We start from the raw sequence: 18,283 nt of genomic DNA on the forward strand, positions 1-18,283 counted from the left end.
TGTTGGTTATCGAGTGGTTATATGATCTGTTTGAGTCACTGCGAATCTTTTAAAATACTTAATTAGCTCTTCATGGAGTTGACTTCTAACGGTGGTTACTAGCATAGTGATAAACTCGATAGAGTAAATTGGTCATATGCAGTGATCATATTATTGAAGTAAATACAGTAAATGTGAATTTGTACAAGAAGGAAACAATTCATCACACTTTTATCTGGCACTAAGCACTTGGCCAATTACCACTCCATCGTACCAGACTCTCATCTTCATCATCAATGACAACGACCATCCAAACACCCACCTCTCCATTATTCGCCAAAAGAGGCGTGCAATGGATCCAGCGGTGCCGACCCTGATCCCTGAAGCGGTTCACCCATTTGATCCGAGCTGTAACGCTACGACCGGCCATCATGGCATGTAAGATAGTATCACGCTTGGGCCCTGAGTCACCGATACGAGAGAGGAATGATGATTGAAGCATGCCGGGAATTTGAAGAGACGGGGATGTAAAGAGGATTCGAAGTGATGGGTATGGTCTGACAAGAAGATACTGCAAAAGAAGATCAGAATCCGGCCGCGACACTTTTCTTTCGTGGGCAGACTTACATGTTTATAAACACCAGTTAAAGAGCCTCCAGTGCTAGAAGGAGAAGTCGGCATTCCAAGGCGAATTTCATTCTCGCTCTCGGGACTCTGCAACCACAGGCGACTGTTCTTCGGGTTGAGTTTGTCGGACACGGGGTGGAACAGATTACCGCCGTAATCATGCACATTCTGCAATTCACGGGGACTGAACAACTCTCCCAGTTCTTGAAACTCAGACTTGGGTTCCTCGTTCAAATGTGAAGCATCGTCTTTCTGGGATTTGTCATTTTCTTCTTCTAAGGTTTTTTGCTTCTGTAAATCTTGTAGTGATTCCATTTGTGCACCTTCCATGGCTAGGCCAGAAACATCAATCTGGGCTCCGATAAAGTAACGGATCTTGCCATGGCTGTCACATAGCGGGGCGCACTGAAGAAGATTCATAAAAGGTGAGCCATCGCGGCGGCTATTTCGGATGCGTTAGCTTCTTTCTAAACAATGCAGACCCAAAAGAGACATACTAATTAAGGAACAGTTCTGAATGGTGTCGGCCAGATTTTATACCCTCCCGAATACGCCGAACACTATTGGGATTCGTCTTGGGTCCTTGCAAGAAACGGCAGTTTCGTCCGAGTACGTAGTCCATACCATATTGCGTCGTGCGGTGGAATTCTTCAGTGAATAAGATTAGAAAACACATACTTCTCAAAAGTGATACCCAAATCAGCGAGTTACTTACCTCCTGAGGCAAATATGATCGGATTATCTGGACGAGACGGATCCGTCAAACAGAATACCTCTGCCAACGCATCTGATGTTCCATGGAACTTATCTGGCAGCGTTCCTCGTACCCGTTCCTCGACAACCTTGCTGGTGATATTAATGCATGTCGCCGTGATAAAAGCAGGTAGCTCCTCCGCTGTCAAAGCATTCAGAGCATCATCAACGCGAGCCTCAAGCGCTGCATTTGTCGTAGCGCCAATTGGCTGTTCGGCTGGCTCGATCCCTGCTGTCGGCACATCTACCGACAATCGGACAAGCGCATTGGCATATCGAATTGCATTAAGTGCCTTGCAGGCATTAAGATAATATGTCAATGTCGGGATCGATTTTGGGCGCTCTGAAACCAAGAAATCTCGAAAGCGTGCCAAATAGCGTGGATTTTTCAGGATGGTCAGCATGTGTTCAGACGAGAACATTGTATCCGCTTGGCGCTCGAGTGTGTGTAGTGGGGCCGCGTCGCCCTCGTACGGAGCAACCAGGTCGAAAGTATCTCCATCTTCTTCTTTGACTGGATTGAACTGCTCCGAGCCGTCATTGGGATTTGTCGCTTGGAGTAGAGGCAGCTCATTGAGTGTGAAATTCCGACGCTGAGTTTTGAGTGATGATTCGGGGCAAAGTTCGTGCGTCCCTCCAGAGCCCGGTGGGAGCGAACTGGGCTGTAATTAGCGGCGGGTTCCTGCGTTACTAGTTCTTTTCCCACTGCAGATCTTAGCTCACCGTTCATCGTCACCGGGCACCCGGACAGCATCTTTCTCTTCTGGGAAATCTTTTGGTTTCTCTTGCGGTTCTGGCGTGCCGAGATCTTGGTTCATTTCTGAGCGCACATCTGGGGTTGTATCTCCTCGCACAGATGAATGCTGTGCCTTGCGGATATCTTGATAACCCTCCTTGGACCGCGTTTCAAATTCATATTCTGTCGCACCATCAAGGACAATGGTAGGCGAGTACGACAGCACCGACGGAGATTTGTGTGGGCGATTGTCGGGAATATCAGGAATCTCCATGGTGAAATGACGATACGCAAAAGTTCAACAGTTTCGCAAAGGCGAAATTCAATGTACAGGGCTCCTGTAGCCTTTAAGAATGCCGAGTAAATCTTCTGTCATGATTCGTAGGATTCCCACAAACTCAGCTGTACCGAGATGAGTTATTGAAGGCCATCCATGGTTAGGCTGGCATCCTGGACGAATGGATAGTATTTCATGTCGCGCAGTAAGGGATCTGCATCACCAATTTCAAGCTCAGGCTCGATCGACCGATCAATCGAACGATCTGCTTCACCACGAGTAGCCGCTGCACGAGATCAGAGAGCTGGGGAGGCTATGATGCAATGGGCCACGTCGGTCAGCCGCGAGTGGAGTCAATTCTGATCTCATTTTTATTTCGAGGCATTGTAGAGACCGTACAGTACGGAGTATTCCCGGTGACAATAGGGAGACTATCGAAAAAGATCCACAACAAACAAGAATAACCAAGATCCTTTTTGAAGGATGAAGCTGTGAAAGTTGACAATTGGGTCTGGCCCAATCACGTGGCTTTGTGCCTGTTCCTGAACTAAAAACGGATCCCCGGACTATGACATCATTAAGTGTTCCCAGGTCTTTTCTATCGACCCCGGCGAGATGGAATACACTATCGATAAACTACTGAGTGCCAAATTTGGAAATTATACGCTGTAACAGTCATGGATTGTGGAAAGGATATTTCTCAATAAATGGCTGAGATTACTATATTAGCCGAACTCCATGGCAAACAGCACATAACTCGAACGCTGCATCATGAAGCTGATGTAGCCATGATGCAAAGAAACAGCTATTCATTTCATATTATATCGAAACGGACAGTACAGAGTTACCCACGTCGATCAATAAAGCCTTATGTCGGAGTGGAGGAGAGGCATCTTGGAAATTGGACCTTCATTCATTGGACGCCAGTGGACGCAAAATCAACTCAAAAGGGGTTGAATCGACAGCGTCTGCAGGCATGTAGTCTGCAATGCTGGCATCCGTAGATGCACTCTGTCAGCTTACCGCGGAATTCCTCGCATTGGTGCTCTCCGGTCATACGCTTCCAGCGTTTGTGGCCACACTCATGGTGCTCTCTGAGCGAATGGGCCACCTCCCTCACGGCATCACTGTTCAGTCTAGGATTCTCTCGGGCTACGATTCGTTCTGCGCGGCGGTACAAGCGAGTCTCCTCCCATAGTGGGCATTTGCATGTCCTCCACTTCTTGCTACAAAGGTAACAGAACTCGTACCTGCAAATGCAACTTGTAATCGAGAATATATGTCAGTTTGTTTGAGCCAGAAGACTCGATCGTGCTCAGCAAACTTACGTGATATTATTGCACCCTGTATCGAGCTCTATGAGGTGTTTGCAGTAAGGGCAACGCTTTCAACCCTCACGCAATGCTAACTGCAAAGTTGGATCGGACTTTTGGACGCAGCGCCCTTGGTGAAATTCTTCTGCAAAGAGGAGTCATGTTCTTTGATTGCATTCCTGGCATGTGCCGCAATTATTCTTCCTCTGGCCTGGGAAGATGTATGCCGAGCAAGTTGGCTTTGAGCAATATCTTCTGGAGGAATCGTTGAATTCGACAGTTCTTTGTCTCACTCTTCGGCAGGCCAATGGCCCAAGAAGCGTCTTAACGAGCGCAAGAGGGATGGCTAATTGACAGCATCGTGCTGGAAAAAGAGATTCGTCCGTGACAGATGCGAGGAAAAGTCGAGTCAGGCAACGCTGACAATAGTAATGACCACAAGGGGCACAAACTGTGTTGAAATAGATCACTGGCTCCATGCACACGATACACTCAATTCTCCTTTTCTTGTCCGTGTCGCTATTTTGTTCTCTGAAGGAATCACTTAGCTGGCCTTCCCATACAGCGCCTGTATTTTGGGCAAGAACAATGTCGACCATCCGCTGAGCAGGTTTAATATCCACTGGTCTAGCTAGTTGATTGGTGGGGGTTGCGTTCTCGTCCAGAGAAAGGGCAAGCCGGCGATCAGCCTGTGCTGCTAATTCCTCTTTCAGAAGGGATGAGATTAAGGCAGCATCAGCGCGGGCAGTCTTTGACATTCGAACTGCAAGTTCGTGGTCAAACAAGGCAAATGCTTGAGCCTCGACCTCGGCCTTCCAGAGCTCCAGAGCTAGCTCCTGGTCTGTGAGAGTGCCGGTTGGGCTTTTCGGCTAGAGAGAATTGTATACTTCATCAATGTCATCCTGGAGTAGCTTGAGAGAGAGTTGTGCTGACTTCTGTGTCATCTTGGCCGTCTTTAGTCACCTGGTAAAAGAATAAGACGGAAGGCTCTTCACCGAGGCGTGGTGATCCTTTCGTGTAAGAGATTTATCAATTCGGCAAGTTATAGCATAAGAGTGACTAAATAACGAATCTTTATGATGACATCTCTCGAGGGGTGAAAAAGGGAAGGAGAAGGGAAGAAGAAGAAAGTGAGAGTTGGCAAGGTGGAAGTGACTTGCTTGAGGAAGGTGCGTGTCACGTTTGCAAGGCGCGTCGGGAGAATTCCTCGTCAGTATTTTATTACCCCGTCTTGAATACTGACCTATCAATGGATGGACTTTATTTCCTCGTAGAGCACGTGGAGGACACATAACTCTTTATTAGCATAGATATCATTGGTTCCTAGCCGAAGCATCTACTCAATTCATACTGCTCCGCCATCATCGGACAGACATTATGAATTTGAAAGTGAAGGCTATCTTCGAGAATACTCAAATTCAGAGCAGATAATCTGGTTGAAGTTTAAGGGCAAAGCAGAGAAGAGCCACAGTCTGTATTGTAGATTTTCAATTAGGTATCACGTACAGTCATGCTACACTAATGGTACCAGTATGGGAGAGCATCCGTGATATGGATGAAACGCTAACTACTAGTACACCAGCGCTTGAGCACGCCAGTTCATTCTTTTACTACTTCATCTATCAATTAATAATATAAATCGGATTTCGCAGCAGTCATCGGCCCGGGCTAAACTATTGTCGCTTCCGAATTCCATGACGGAGTTAACATAATCTCCGGATGTACTCTACATCCATTATAAAATAGCCTGACATCCCGGATGTTCTTATGCTGAACAGATCTATCATATATTCTCTAGAGCCCAAAAGCAATGGCCTCCTCATCCCTCAAATATACCTCCAAACTAGCCAACCAGCGTATTCTGGTTCTAGGTGCTACTTCTGGCATTGGATTCTGCGTCGCCGAAGCCGCTATCGAACATGGTGCCCAACTAGTCATCTCCAGCTCAAAACAGAGCAATCTAGATAAGACTATTGCTCGACTGAAGGAAACATACCCTTCACAGGTCGAAAAGCAACCCATCACCTCGCACGTCTGTGACCTGTCTGATGTCGCAAACCTTGACACCAACCTCAAATCTCTGTTCGAAGCAGCCACAAACGGTGGTACCATCAAGCTCAACCATGTCGTCACCACTGCAGGTGATACACTCCCCCTCTCTTCCCTGAACGAGGTCACTCCCGAAATCATCTACGCAGCCATGAATATTCGTTTCGTTGCGCCAGCGGTAATGGCCAAATATATTCAGAAATATATCGAGTCCTCTCCTACCAGCTCTTTCACTATCACCACTGGAGTTCGAGCTCATAAGCCTGCACCGGGATGGTCCGTTGTCACAGGAATGGCCTCGGGCTGTGAAGGTCTGGTCCGTGGTCTTGCGGTAGACCTTAAGCCAATTCGAGTCAATGCCGTTTCCCCAGGTGCAGTGCATACCGAACTTTTCTCTCAATTTCCGAATGTAGACTCCATTCTGGAGATTTTCCGTCAATCTTCTCTCACCGGCACTGTTGGTAAACCGGAGGATTTGGCGGAAAGTTATATCTACGTGATGAAAGATCATTTCGTTACTGGCACCGTGATTGAGTCCAATGGTGGGGCTCGACTTGTTTAATCACATTAATATGCTTTCAACGCTAGTTGATTCTTGTTAAGAAACAACATTTTCCCAGAAGAAAGTTCGGCTTGATGGTAAATGTAGGATCGAATGAAACTGGACTCCGTATTATATATACATATACTAGTAGAGCAGATGGAAGCTCGGGCGGCCACACTCAGGCTGAGTCATGCCCGTTAAGTCCGCGATCTTCGGTCCGCAGCGCAGCGCCACGCCAGATTCCGCATTGCGATCACCTCTCGGTTTTTGGCTTCTGCAGCCACGCTGGTCGAGGTGGGCTGTCTACAGCGTCAACCTTGTTATATCTCAACTGGTCTTATCTGTGTCATTACTTCAATTTTTTTTTCTTGTCCGACGGGCTCGTTGAGCCAACCAACTTCACAATGCAGGGCTTCAGTAAGTACCACCCCCGCCTTGCGCCAGGAACCAAGAGCTAACCTTAGATACAGATATGGGACGGTTGGTTACCAATCCAAAAGAATCTATAGGAAATCTTCTCTCTAACTCAAGTACAGCTACGTCCCTCCGGACCAAGAAGGCCTCACATCTGCAAACAAACTCGCCGGCAAGCACCCACTCGGTGCCCGAGCGCGCCACCTCCATACAACCGGCGCACTAATCGTTCGATTCGAAATGCCATTCGCAGTATGGTGCACAAACTGCAAGCCCCACGAAACAATAATAGGCCAAGGAGTCCGCTTCAACGCCGAAAAGAAAAAAGTCGGAAATTACTACTCGACCCCAATATACAGTTTTCGCATGAAACACACTACATGTGGAGGATGGATTGAAATTCGCACTGATCCGCAAAATACCGCATACATAGTGGTTGAAGGTGGAAGGAAACGCGATACCGGAGATGATAAAGAATTACAACCTGGGGAAATTGCCATTCGACCCTATGGTTTGGGTTTGGCAGAGCAGGATCCAGCGGAGAAAGATCCGTTTGCAAAACTTGAAGGGAAGGTAGAAGATAAGCAACGCGCACAGACTGAGTCGAGACGTATATTGGAATTACAAGAACGTCAGAATAGGGATTGGGAGGATCCATACGAGAAATCGAAACGACTGCGACGTACATTTCGAACTGAACGGAAAAGTCTTGAAAGGGCAGCAGCGAATCGAGAGGCACTACAGGATAAAATGAGTCTGGGAATCGAACTCGTTGATGAGACTGATGAAGATCGTCAACGAGCTGGTATGGTTGATTTCGGCGAGGATCGGTCTATCCTGGGAACTGAAGCTTCTCGAAAAACAAGAGTCCGACCTATGTTCGAGACATCTATTCCTCAAAAGCCGTCGAATTCCAATTCGCAGAAAACGAAACGCAGTAGTCTTGGACAAACGAAGACTGATAAATTGGCTGCGCAACACAAAACATCTCTTCGTCATGAATTAACCGGAAATACGCGTGCTGTGGTTGATCCATTTTTAAACGAAGTGAGCGACACCCAAGAAGCTTGGAAAGCGGGTGTGAAGAGGAGAAAGACCACGGGCAATACGCCGATTTCCAGGAAAAGCGTGGATTCACCTTCTAGGCCTGAAGACGATAGTTGTATGTCAGAGTCAAATTCCAGTTCCTCAAATATGCCCAGTGCTGGTCCACTAGGCATATCCAAGGAAACCCTATCTACGACATCACTTCCAGCGCTTGTGAGCTATACTTCTGACTCTGAATAGTGTTTTATATGCTCTTTCTGGTACAGAATTTGCGCTCACATTTCTTCGTCGTTCCCTATACCCTAAATGTTACGATATACCAGACCTTATTAGGAAATCAATAACTTGTAATTATAGGGCAGGATTCAAATCAATCTATCTTCGTAATCTAGACTCTAGAGAGACACGAATTTCCGTGGATTTTGTAAGCTTTATTTATGTGCTACTCGGGGGACATTGAGGTTGATTCAAATAGAATATATGGCATAGAATATTGACATGGTATTTCATTCAACTATCTCGACTACATATTCTTCTTCTTCAGGGGTATCTTACTACATCATCTTCATTTAGCCCAGGGGGGCTTTTGTAGGGCCGTCGCCACCAGGCGGAGCTGGAGCCTGGGAACTTGCCCAGGGAGCTCGTGTGGGGGCCATGGGACCGGGAGGCAGTCGAGAAGTATCCGGAAGGCCTGCCGCGCTTGGTGCATTGGTTGAGCTTGAAGCTAAAGGCCCATCCCTTCTACCTGCTGCCCAAGGCGCCGCTGTCGGGGCTATCGGAGCCCTTGTTCCAGCTCCCGAGGTTGCCCACGGAGCTTTTGTTCCGCTGTCCACATTTGGCCGAGCCCCTGCGGATGATGGTGGACCAGCATCTGGGACAACTGGTCGCCCTTGTGGACCAGAGGTAGTGTGTACGGTGGATGGAGGCGCAAGAGCATACGGGTCGCGATCCCAGCTGAACAAAGAACCGAATGGGAAATGCTGTACCACGGGGAACTTAGACAAAACTTCCGCATTATACATTTTGATCATGCCCTAGTAATTCCAAGTCAGGTTTCAGCGTGTACGAAAGAAATTAGAATAAAAACTCACCTTGTTAATTTTTCCCCAGCCAGCTCGTATACCAGATATATCGTAAAGCATTGGGCTATGTTCCCAGAAAGGCCCTTTTTTTACATCATAGATGAACCCGACAGCAGAAAAATACAAGTTTGTCTTTCTCTCGCGTTCCACAATGTTTGGTTTGACTATTCCACCTGGATCAGGAGCATCTGGCATAGAACCTTCCTCGGGGGTTAAGTCAGTGGAATTGATAGCTGGGGACAGCTGAGCAGATCCAAATATGTAAGGAATAAACGCGTGATCATCAAGCCCCCATACTCCATGGGAGCCAGCAGGCTCTAGAGTGTATGTTTTTATGAGCAACCTCACGAGCTCCAGGTACCTAGACGTCTGTGTTAGGGACGATTCACGTATTTGAAAGCTAGATGGGGAACATACGGCTCGATCACACCAAGAACAATAGCTCTCTCTTCAATCCCGGGGTCTGATTTGGGAAACCCATTCAACTTCCAGATTGACCCCAGGAAAGCCAGAAAACTCAGCTCATGACCTGTCCCATAATCCAGTCTCTGCCCACTTCCCCAGCTTCCCAGAAAATAGGCTTTAAGCTCTGCCTCCGCAGTAACACCATCCGCCTCCGCAGACCTTCTTTCCAAGAGCTCTGCGGGTAGACACTCTTTCAACAAACCAGACGCGCGTTCCTCCAATACCTCATGCCATTTCCTGAAACTTATATTCCCAAATCTGCGTGGTCCGGTGTCTGGTGGAACTTCCGTGATAATATCTTCGAGTTTCGAGAGGAGGTTCTGTAATTGTCGGACAGGTGCGGAGAATTGTACTTCTTCTGTATTCAGCGGCCAAGACTGTGTTGTACCGTCGTTATATTTTTCTGGAAACATTGATCGATTCAACTGCAGAAGGAAGGTCATGATATCCGTGTAAGCTTTTGACGTCAAGAACGCCGAGACATCTTGTGATTCGTGTATTTTCTTGACGGGCTTTTTGAAGACGTGCGACGTGGATGAATCTAGCGTTGGAAGAACGCGCACATGTCTACCGTCTGTTTCCATGATGAGTGTTGGTCTGATGTATGAAGGATGTCAGACAATAACAGCCTTGAGAAAGCTGTGGAGGGGAAAGTGGGATGTGGTGGCGCCCTCCGAATGGGCTCCACCCAAGCTCTTTCAACTCCGCCGTGACCTCCGCGTTTGATGTACATCACGGAGGTGAATGGCTTAGACTTTTTTAAGATCTCATGAGAAAAAGATGATATATATCAGATGGTTACATGCTAACTTATTGACTCTAATTCTTTAGATCAATGTTCTTTCAAGATTATTCAAAGCTTTGTTCGTGGGTGATTCATTATGGTTTACTTTTTACTTTGCAATTTCATTATAGAATCGGCACTGTGATAATTTCTAGGTAGATACATAAATAATCCCTCTGGCATGAATGAGTAGCATCCTACACTTAACCTTAGTTGATCAACTAATATCAGTAGTGATATACTAACTAGTTATTGCGTCGGAGTAGGTATTTATACCTGAAAAACGAGGTGTCAAACCGATTGCCGTCATGACTTCCTCTCTTCGCATTGACTGCACTCCGCGCACCGCGAAAGTCAGAGGTGCTTCCCACGTCACTATAATTATGGCTCCTGCGAAAAGGCGAAAACTGCGCCCGTCGACAAATAAATCCCTTGATTTCCTCAATAACTTGTCAAAGGCCGGCTCGACAAAGGGGAAACACACCAGCCGACATGACAGTGTCTACGATATCCCCTCGTCGCCCGAATCTCCAAGACTTTCCCAGAAGAATAAGCCTGTTCGACAGCAGAGAAGGCCTCGTACTCGTCAAACTAAAGGCACTTCGACGCCAAGTCCCGAACCCGACGAATTCCCCGAGCCTGATCGTGAACCAGAGACCATTGAAGCGGAACCCATTCATTCACTCTCTCCCGACGTGGCTGACTATGAAGATGCCGAGGAATTGATGATTCATTCAGAAGGGGCTGAGGAACTGCAGGAACAGTTGAATGATTCTCTCACTAAAAGAACCGAAGATGGTGAACAGCGATCGAGTAGCGCAGTCGACGTGAGCGATGATAATCAAAATGAATTTGAGGTAGAGGATATGGGCAAGGAAACAGACGAGGGTCCAGAGCAAGAGAGCGCAGAGCATATTGACGATAATACCTCTCCGCAGCCCGAAGATCATCATCAATTGGTGCCATCGCGAAATAACGTCGAGGTAGTGATCGAGAATACTCAGCATAGCTATCTGTCACATGGGTTCGCTGAGACCATCCTTGAGTCCGATGACAATCGAGATCCCGAGCCTCGTGAGCAACCCGTAAAACAGAAACAAAAACACCAAAAACGAATCAATCCCAATACACAATTCCTTCGCGATCTACGCCAAAGATTCGACCAAGAGGTCCAAAATACTGGCGTGGATTCCGATTGGAAGAAACTCAACGAACAAGGACGATCTCTGAAACATTATGCCTCACGGCCCCGGCCAAACTATCTGGAAAATCTCCACCTATTGTTCGATGAGTATCGAAGGCTTTACAGAGAAATTTCGCGACCTGATGATCTTTCTTCTGATCTGTGGGCACGGCTTCGAAATGTCAAAGAATCCATTGTGACGGAAGTCAGACAGCTATTTGAGCATGCATCGGAAGTTCTCCAAGATTCCAGTGTGATAGATCAATTTGAAGCGCACTTCATACCGAAAATGGTTATTCTGCCTCAACTGGGGTTCATTGTATATCGAGCCACAGATGGACAGGCATATGACCAACTGTATCAGACACTGGACCTGCTGTCCATATGTATCAAGCTTGTCAAAGGATATATCGGGTTGCTTGAGCCACAATTCCGATCCCGGTCTCTAGGCCAACCATTGAACCGCGTCTCAAAGGCATTGAAAGCAGGTCAATTGAGAGCTAAACATCCTGATGAAACTGGTCCTTTCTGGAGTGACATCGCACCGGTAACTGAACGCTGGACCTCAGATGAAGAGCGAGTTCTGAGATATGGGATGATTGAATATGTCGAATATGGTCAGTCTCGCCCAACTACTCTTTTTTTGAAAAATTCACTAATGAATCAAGTAGATAATCCTTTTCTCCAGATCGCTACGCATTGGGGTCATAAGTTGCCTCGACGGAGTATGAGGGACATGGAAGGCAAAGCCAAAGCAATGGGGCTTTCTTAAACGCTCTTTATATCTTTTTCTTCCCATTCCCCGACCCCCGAAATGACTTTACGTATTCGTTCTCTGCTTTGCTATTCCATTCTTGCTCGATTATTTGATGCTATATACCCTTTTTACTTTATTACCAATTCGAGACGAGCTGATGGCCCAAGTTCGGTTCCAGCGGATCGGGCTGGCCTGTGAACCATGGATGTCTTTGTTTTGGTCAGACGCGCGGGCTTCAGGGGTTGTTTGTAGACATTCATGTTCATTAAATGCATCCCTCGACAGCTGTTAGAAAAATCAATAAAATTCGAACCATATTTTACTAGTGTCTCCTTCCGCAACGTGGAATTCATTTTCATCTGGGGACAAAGTTTAGAATATAATAATGATCGGCATAGACTCACCCGCCGCTTTGTGTACCTCCCGTACATACCAAAGATGTTTGAAAATGTCTTTGAACGCCCAAAAGCCTGTCAACAGTCTAAGCCAAGGCCTGTAGGTATGCAACCAGACATTCTCAAAGAGACCCATACATATCTCGAGACAATGTCTTCTTTTTTTTTCTGATCCTCAAGACCCTCTTCGTGTAGTTTCGCCCAATTTCGGTTAGTCGGCGCGCGTTGAAGCAGCGGCGATCCCCCCCCTCCTCTCTTCCTCTCCACCGCTTTACTCCCGCCTCCTTTTCTTTTCTCTCCAAACCTTTTTGCGACAATATCGCGCGATATCAGCCTTTCTCTTTCATTTTGTGGTCGCCATTTTAGGCTGATTGCCTGTTGTGTTGAGGTTTGATCTTGTACTTTTCTGATTTCAAGTCATTGGAGCTTTTCCTGCAATAGCTCTATACGCGTTGTGTAAGTACAATATTTCCTTGAACACAGACCACCAGATGTGCAATGCCTAGGCATTTGCTATATTTGCAATCTCTGTGCTTTGCATGAGCTTCAGCTTTGAATAATCCTATTCGAGGTCACTTCTTCAATGATCCTCCATGGACATAAACTTCCTGCTCTGAGCTTGGGCTACAACGAAGAAGCGTTGAACAACAGGTGTAGATGCGATGCAAGCTTGGCGTTGGGTCTCAACCGTGCAATTTGCAGTTCCTCACTGGCCTAGCATTGACTACGTTTTCTCTGAGGTGTACTTGTGCTAATTGATCACATAGCTTAGGCCCCTTTTTCCTCCCAAGGCCGTGTCTTCCGACTGATTACAATAACAAATTTACATACTTCCTGCACTTTAATCGGACCAATTGATCAATATGGCTTCAACCGAAGAGCCCATCCCTACTCCTTCTGATGTCGAGCCAGAGACTGAGACCGCGCCTCCGGCCACCCCGGTAGAGTCCACTGTTCTGTCGGGAGGAGAGGAAGCCAAATCGAGTCCCGAGGCATCCAAAGAAAACGTCCCAGAGTCTCCCGCAAAAAGCACTACTGGCACTACGGCTACCGCTAAACGTCCGGTCTCGAGCTCTACAGCCTCTAAGCGGCCTACATCGTCCTCTACTACGTCGTCGAGACCTACAGCTTCGACCACACGTGGCACCACCTCGTCGAGCAGCACGCTCAACAAGCCGCCAACCCGCCCCACCACTACTACAACCGCAACCCGCAAGCCTTTGAGTACTTCGACGACCTCTTCACATCGATCTCGTGCCTCGGTCAGTAGTTCCGCGGATGAGAAGCGCTCAGTTGCTAGCTCTGGAGACGAGAAGAGAGGTATCTCAAGCACTGCCAAGCGTATGTCGATGGCCGGTACTACATCGACACGAACTCCATTGAAGACTTCTTCAACTCTCGATCGTAGATCGAGTGTTGCCGGCTCAACTTTGGACAGAAAGCCCGCCACCTCTACTTCTACTACCCGCACTGCAACTTCGACTAGCAAGCCTGTTGGAAAACTCACATCGGCGACTTCGTCCACTACTCGCACAACCCCATCATCCACAACTGCCACTCGAACTGCAGCACGGCCTACTTCCACATCTTCTACTGTTCGATCTACCACATCGTCGGCAACTGACCCGAAAAAACGTCTTAGTACAGTCGGAAGCTCCGCCGCACGGAGCGCGGGAGCCGATGAGAAGTTGCAGGCTCTCCAAACGAAGTTATCTGAGAGTGAGGAGACTGTCAGCAATCTGAAGAGTGAGCTTGACACAGTAAACGAAAGACTAAGCCAACTTTCTGTCTCGGGGGAGAAATCTGCCGAGAACGGTGTTGACACCGAGGCGATTCGTGCTGAGCACGCGGCAGAGCTCGAAAAATTGGCTTCTTCGCATGCCGAGGCACTTCAAGCTCTCCAAGCACAACTTGACAATGCGGAGATCCAGCGCAAGGAGTTGGAAGAGCAATTCCAGAAGGAGCTCGAAGAAGCCAAACAGTCTGCTGCTGCTTCGGGCAATGACACTGCTACAGCTGCACTTGAAGAGCTGAAGGAAACCCACAAGGCTCAGCTAGAGACTCTCGAGAAGGAATTAGCGGACCATAAGGCTGCGGCAACTACCTTTGAAGAACAGATCAATGCTTTGAAAGCTGAGATCGAATCCGAAAAGGCCCTGCGCGCAGAGGAGAAGGCTCAGTCTCGTGATAACCTTGACCGAGAGCTCAAAGGAACCAACCAGGTCATCGAAAACCTTCAGTCTGAGCTTCAAAAGTTGTCTAACTCCAACAACGAGGTTGTAGCTGCAAAGGAGGCTGCCGACGAATCTGTTGCTGAAATGAAGGAACAGATTGCTGCTCTGGAAACTAAGCTTGCGGAAGCCGAGTCCTCTACTCAACAAAGCTCGGAGCAAACAACCAGCTCTCTTGCCGAGAAGGATCAGCAAATTGCCGAGCTGAAGCAAGCTATCGAAAAAGCACAAACTGAGCTCGAAGAGGCACGTGAAGGCGCTGCCAACGCCAAGGAGCTAGAGTCCTCTCACGCTGCCGCAATTGCAAACTTGAAGGCCGAGCATGACACTGCTTTGAGCTCCCTCCAAGCGTCGCACGCAGAGGAACTCACTGTTGCCAAGGCCGCAGCTGAATCAACCGGCACTGAGCATTCTCAACAATTGGAGGAACTACGTGCTTCGCTGGAAGCTGCTCGGACTGCTGGTCAGGACGACCACGATCGTGCTATCTCTGAGCTAAAGTCCGCCCATGAAGCTGAAGTGAATGCTCTTCAAGAAAAGCTCACCACATCTGAAAAGGCGCTCAGTGATTCTCGCCAGGCCCTTGACGAACGTAGTGCTTCCGCCCAGGAAGATGCTGTTCACGAAATCGAGGCCCTGCGCCAAAAGGTTGAGACTCTCGAAACTCAGCTGTCCACTGGAACCGGCGAGATCAGAGCCTTGCAGCAGGAAGTTCAAAACAAGCAGGCCGAGGCTGAAGAGCTTTATCACAGCCTGAAGAATCTAGAGGGTGAGACTAAGTCCAAGGATGTCCAGCAAGATAGTAAGCTGAAGGAGCAAGATGACAAGCTCAGAGCTCTGGAAGAGAAGGCGGCGGATTCAGCTGCTCAATTGGCTGCTGCCATTGAGAAGCATTCACAAGAACTGCAGGCTATCAAGGCTGAGCATGCGTCTGAACTGGAACGAGTGACTAAGGAGGCATCTGGATCCCACGAAGGCGCTCTGAGCGAACTTCAACAAAAGCATGACGAGCTATTTGCCAAGAACCGTGACCTAGAGTCTAGCCATGCCACTCGTGTCGAGGCCCTTGAGGCCGAGTTGAAATCAACTCTGGAACGCCACGCTGGAGAAATTGCTACTCACACGGAGTCTCGGGATAAGGATGTCCAGCTTCAGCAACAGGCTCAAGAGACCCAGGCTAAGCTGCAGGCTGAGCTGGAGACTCTCCGAAGCGCGGCTCAGACTGACAAGGAAACCCACGCCAAGGAGCTCGCAGAGCTTCAGAAAGGATTCGAGGAAACTAAGGCAAAGTTCCAGACTGAGCTTGAAGCTTCTCAAGCCTCAAAGGCAGCCGATGCTGATGCCGAACATGGCAAGGCCATCGAGGAACTTCTTACCCTTCAAGAGGCCAAATTGGCCGGTCTGAAGGAACAGCTTGAGGCAGCGAACAAGGCAAACATTGAAGAGCTCCAGAAGTCCCACGAGGCTGCTCTGGCCGCAGCAAATGAGCAACTTTCTCAGGCCAAGTCTGCCGCGGCGGATACCTCCGTCGTCGATGGTTTGAAGGCTACTGTCGCTGAGCTCGAGCAGAAGCTAGCGGATTCCGAAAAAGCCCACTTGGCAGTCCAGGAATCGGTGACTACTGCTTCTCGCGATCTCCAGGACAAGCACTCTGCTGAACTTTCTCAGGTGCAAGCTGAACATGCTGGACTTATTGAGAAGCACCAGGCGGCCATTGCCCATATTGAGGAGCTCCAGAAATCCGTTGCCGCATCAAGCAGCAATGTATCCGATCTAGAGGCTATCAAGGCACAACTTTCTCAGTCTCAGGCTGAGATTGAAACCCTTAAGGCAAAGCACACCGCCACAAGCCAGCAGTTAGAGGAAGTTCAGGTCCAAAACAAGACCATGGAGGAGAAGCTTGCTGCTGGCGAGCGGGACCTTAACGATCAGATTGACAAGAACATGTCACTTCTCAACCAACTCGGTGACGTCGACAGCGCTATCTCCAGTGGCCGTCGTCGCGTTCGCGAACTCGAGGCAGAGCTTGCTGCTCTGAAGGCCGGCAACGATAAGAGCACTTCATCCGGGTTGGAGTCCAGCCGGTGGGCATCGGCAGAGGAGGGTAGCGAGAAAGCTGAGGAGGGAGGTCCAGCCGCAATGGAAGGTGAGGACCTTGGCCCATCCATCGAGGGAACGGTGGGAAATCCCCGTTTAAAGTCTTCTTACTCCTCAGACCTACCCGTTTTCCATCCATTTACATGAGGTTGAAATAATTTGATATCATACAATTACTAATCATTATTTTTTTTGTAGATGGCAAGCATTCAGGAACAGCTTAAACATATCCGATTCGCTAATGACGAATGGTATGATGAGCATCGCAAGTTAGTATCTCCATACTACATCCACGTGTTACAGAGCAATATTAACCATGTCCCTTGCAGACTCATCGGAGAATTAGCCCAACTCTCCCGTCGAGCTACCCCTGACATCCGCAGCGCCTCATCAACTCCTCGCCTGGAAACAACAGCTTCAGTCCATGAATCAGAAAGCAGTCGCAGTCGATCTGATGAGGGTTCTACCGCTAGGTAGATACTTTAGGACACTCGTGGCTGTTTGCTCACTTGTTAGAGATGGAATCCCCTTGCAAGATGACATGACTTTCTTTTGTTAGATCCATTTCGTTCGTTCCTCGTCTTGGCTCGTTGTATGTAATAGGACTCGGGATACCCTTCCGTTGGAGCCAACTTTACGTCACATACGTTTATTGTTTAATATTATCGTCCCACTCTCTTCTAGAGGTGAGTCGTTACTTGTACATGTACATATCTGTGTTGAAGGATGTAAGATTCTGTTTCTAGCATTCGTAGTACCTACTAGGTAGTAATACTCTCGATGCCCCGTTCAAGACTGAGTACTACTCAGGCAAAAGTATTGCCTCGTCCATCATGTTGAAGGATCTTCAAATCCGCAATGTCGATATGTGCCAATGTCCGGACTTAAATAGCACCAGTCTAATCAGTTTTCCGAAAATCAATGACAACCTTAAGTTGGAAATTGAAGACAGTGGAATCTACATTAACAGCCGTAACATCCGCAAGACCCGGGTCCTCAGAGTGAGCATATAAACTCGTACCACAATTATTGCAAAAATAATGCGGAAACTTCTTAGAAGCAAACCGATATTCCTAGATGAACTATTACTATCGCTGACGTTGGTTGTTATGACTTCGAGAATTGATACCTTGACATCCCCCTCGCTGTGATGAATCGTAACATCGCTCGCTTTGGGATAAACCTTTAGATACCCATTAACGTGGCAAATAGAGCCCTCTATCTAGGCTGGAGCCAAACAAGTACTTTGTTAGAATTGTATCTTCACCTTCTATTTCTTCTGAGGTAAATGATCCAAGAAGGAGGCTAACACGATTGCATCGTACAACGTTCTGTCCCGATATTGGTGAAGATAAGCGTATTTCGAATTTCGCTTGTCCGCAGTGACAAGCACCGTTGTAGGTTTGAGGATTCTGTGTTTCTTCGGCCATGTTCTAAGCTTATTGCAATGTTTGAGACGTTGAATGGGTTGACGAGGGACTGATCAGCTTAACTTGTTGGGGATTCGTTAGCTACATGATCGCCAATGCCAAACGTGATCTCGTATTGTC

The 18,283-nt window shown here is 47.9% G+C and overlaps 7 protein-coding genes across 7 annotated transcripts; 4 read left to right on the forward strand and 3 right to left on the reverse strand.

Annotated features, from left to right (window-relative positions):
- Window positions 1-220: 220 nt before the first annotated feature.
- N7469_009809 (uncharacterized protein) lies at window positions 221-2,369 on the reverse strand (the record flags this gene model as incomplete). Its single annotated transcript, XM_056648714.1, has 5 exons — window positions 221-550; window positions 607-1,048; window positions 1,104-1,254; window positions 1,322-2,016; window positions 2,083-2,369. 5 exons carry the CDS (start codon window positions 2,367-2,369, stop codon window positions 221-223), a joined length of 1,905 nt encoding a protein of 634 aa, XP_056495845.1.
- Window positions 2,370-4,177: 1,808 nt separating this feature from the next.
- On the reverse strand, window positions 4,178-4,629 carry N7469_009810 (uncharacterized protein; the record flags this gene model as incomplete). Its single annotated transcript, XM_056648715.1, is given in 3 exon segments — window positions 4,178-4,204; window positions 4,249-4,554; window positions 4,573-4,629. The coding sequence occupies 3 exon segments, from the start codon at window positions 4,627-4,629 to the stop codon at window positions 4,178-4,180; spliced, it is 390 nt and encodes a 129-aa protein (XP_056495846.1).
- Window positions 4,630-5,495: 866 nt separating this feature from the next.
- On the forward strand, window positions 5,496-6,296 carry N7469_009811 (NAD(P)-binding protein; the record flags this gene model as incomplete). The annotated part of the gene is made up of 1 exon (XM_056648716.1): window positions 5,496-6,296. One exon carries the CDS (start codon window positions 5,496-5,498, stop codon window positions 6,294-6,296), a length of 801 nt encoding a protein of 266 aa, XP_056495847.1.
- Window positions 6,297-6,682: 386 nt separating this feature from the next.
- On the forward strand, window positions 6,683-7,979 carry N7469_009812 (Saf4/Yju2 family protein; the record flags this gene model as incomplete). The annotated part of the gene is made up of 3 exons (XM_056648717.1): window positions 6,683-6,695; window positions 6,749-6,758; window positions 6,815-7,979. 3 exons carry the CDS (start codon window positions 6,683-6,685, stop codon window positions 7,977-7,979), a joined length of 1,188 nt encoding a protein of 395 aa, XP_056495848.1.
- A 329-nt stretch (window positions 7,980-8,308) lies between these two features.
- N7469_009813 (serine/threonine-protein phosphatase 2A activator) lies at window positions 8,309-9,870 on the reverse strand (the record flags this gene model as incomplete). The annotated part of the gene is made up of 3 exons (XM_056648718.1): window positions 8,309-8,773; window positions 8,831-9,182; window positions 9,239-9,870. 3 exons carry the CDS (start codon window positions 9,868-9,870, stop codon window positions 8,309-8,311), a joined length of 1,449 nt encoding a protein of 482 aa, XP_056495849.1.
- Window positions 9,871-10,378: 508 nt separating this feature from the next.
- N7469_009814 (uncharacterized protein) lies at window positions 10,379-12,025 on the forward strand (the record flags this gene model as incomplete). Its single annotated transcript, XM_056648719.1, has 1 exon — window positions 10,379-12,025. The coding sequence occupies one exon, from the start codon at window positions 10,379-10,381 to the stop codon at window positions 12,023-12,025; it is 1,647 nt and encodes a 548-aa protein (XP_056495850.1).
- Window positions 12,026-13,268: 1,243 nt separating this feature from the next.
- N7469_009815 (M protein repeat protein) lies at window positions 13,269-17,210 on the forward strand (the record flags this gene model as incomplete). Its single annotated transcript, XM_056648720.1, has 3 exons — window positions 13,269-16,814; window positions 16,932-17,002; window positions 17,063-17,210. 3 exons carry the CDS (start codon window positions 13,269-13,271, stop codon window positions 17,208-17,210), a joined length of 3,765 nt encoding a protein of 1,254 aa, XP_056495851.1.
- Window positions 17,211-18,283: the final 1,073 nt, after the last annotated feature.

Source organism: Penicillium citrinum (assembly GCF_028827155.1).
Source record: "Penicillium citrinum strain IBT 23319 chromosome Unknown utg000009l:1.0-4274883.0:1.0-4276374.0, whole genome shotgun sequence".
In the NCBI taxonomy this organism is placed as follows: domain Eukaryota; kingdom Fungi; phylum Ascomycota; class Eurotiomycetes; order Eurotiales; family Aspergillaceae; genus Penicillium; species Penicillium citrinum.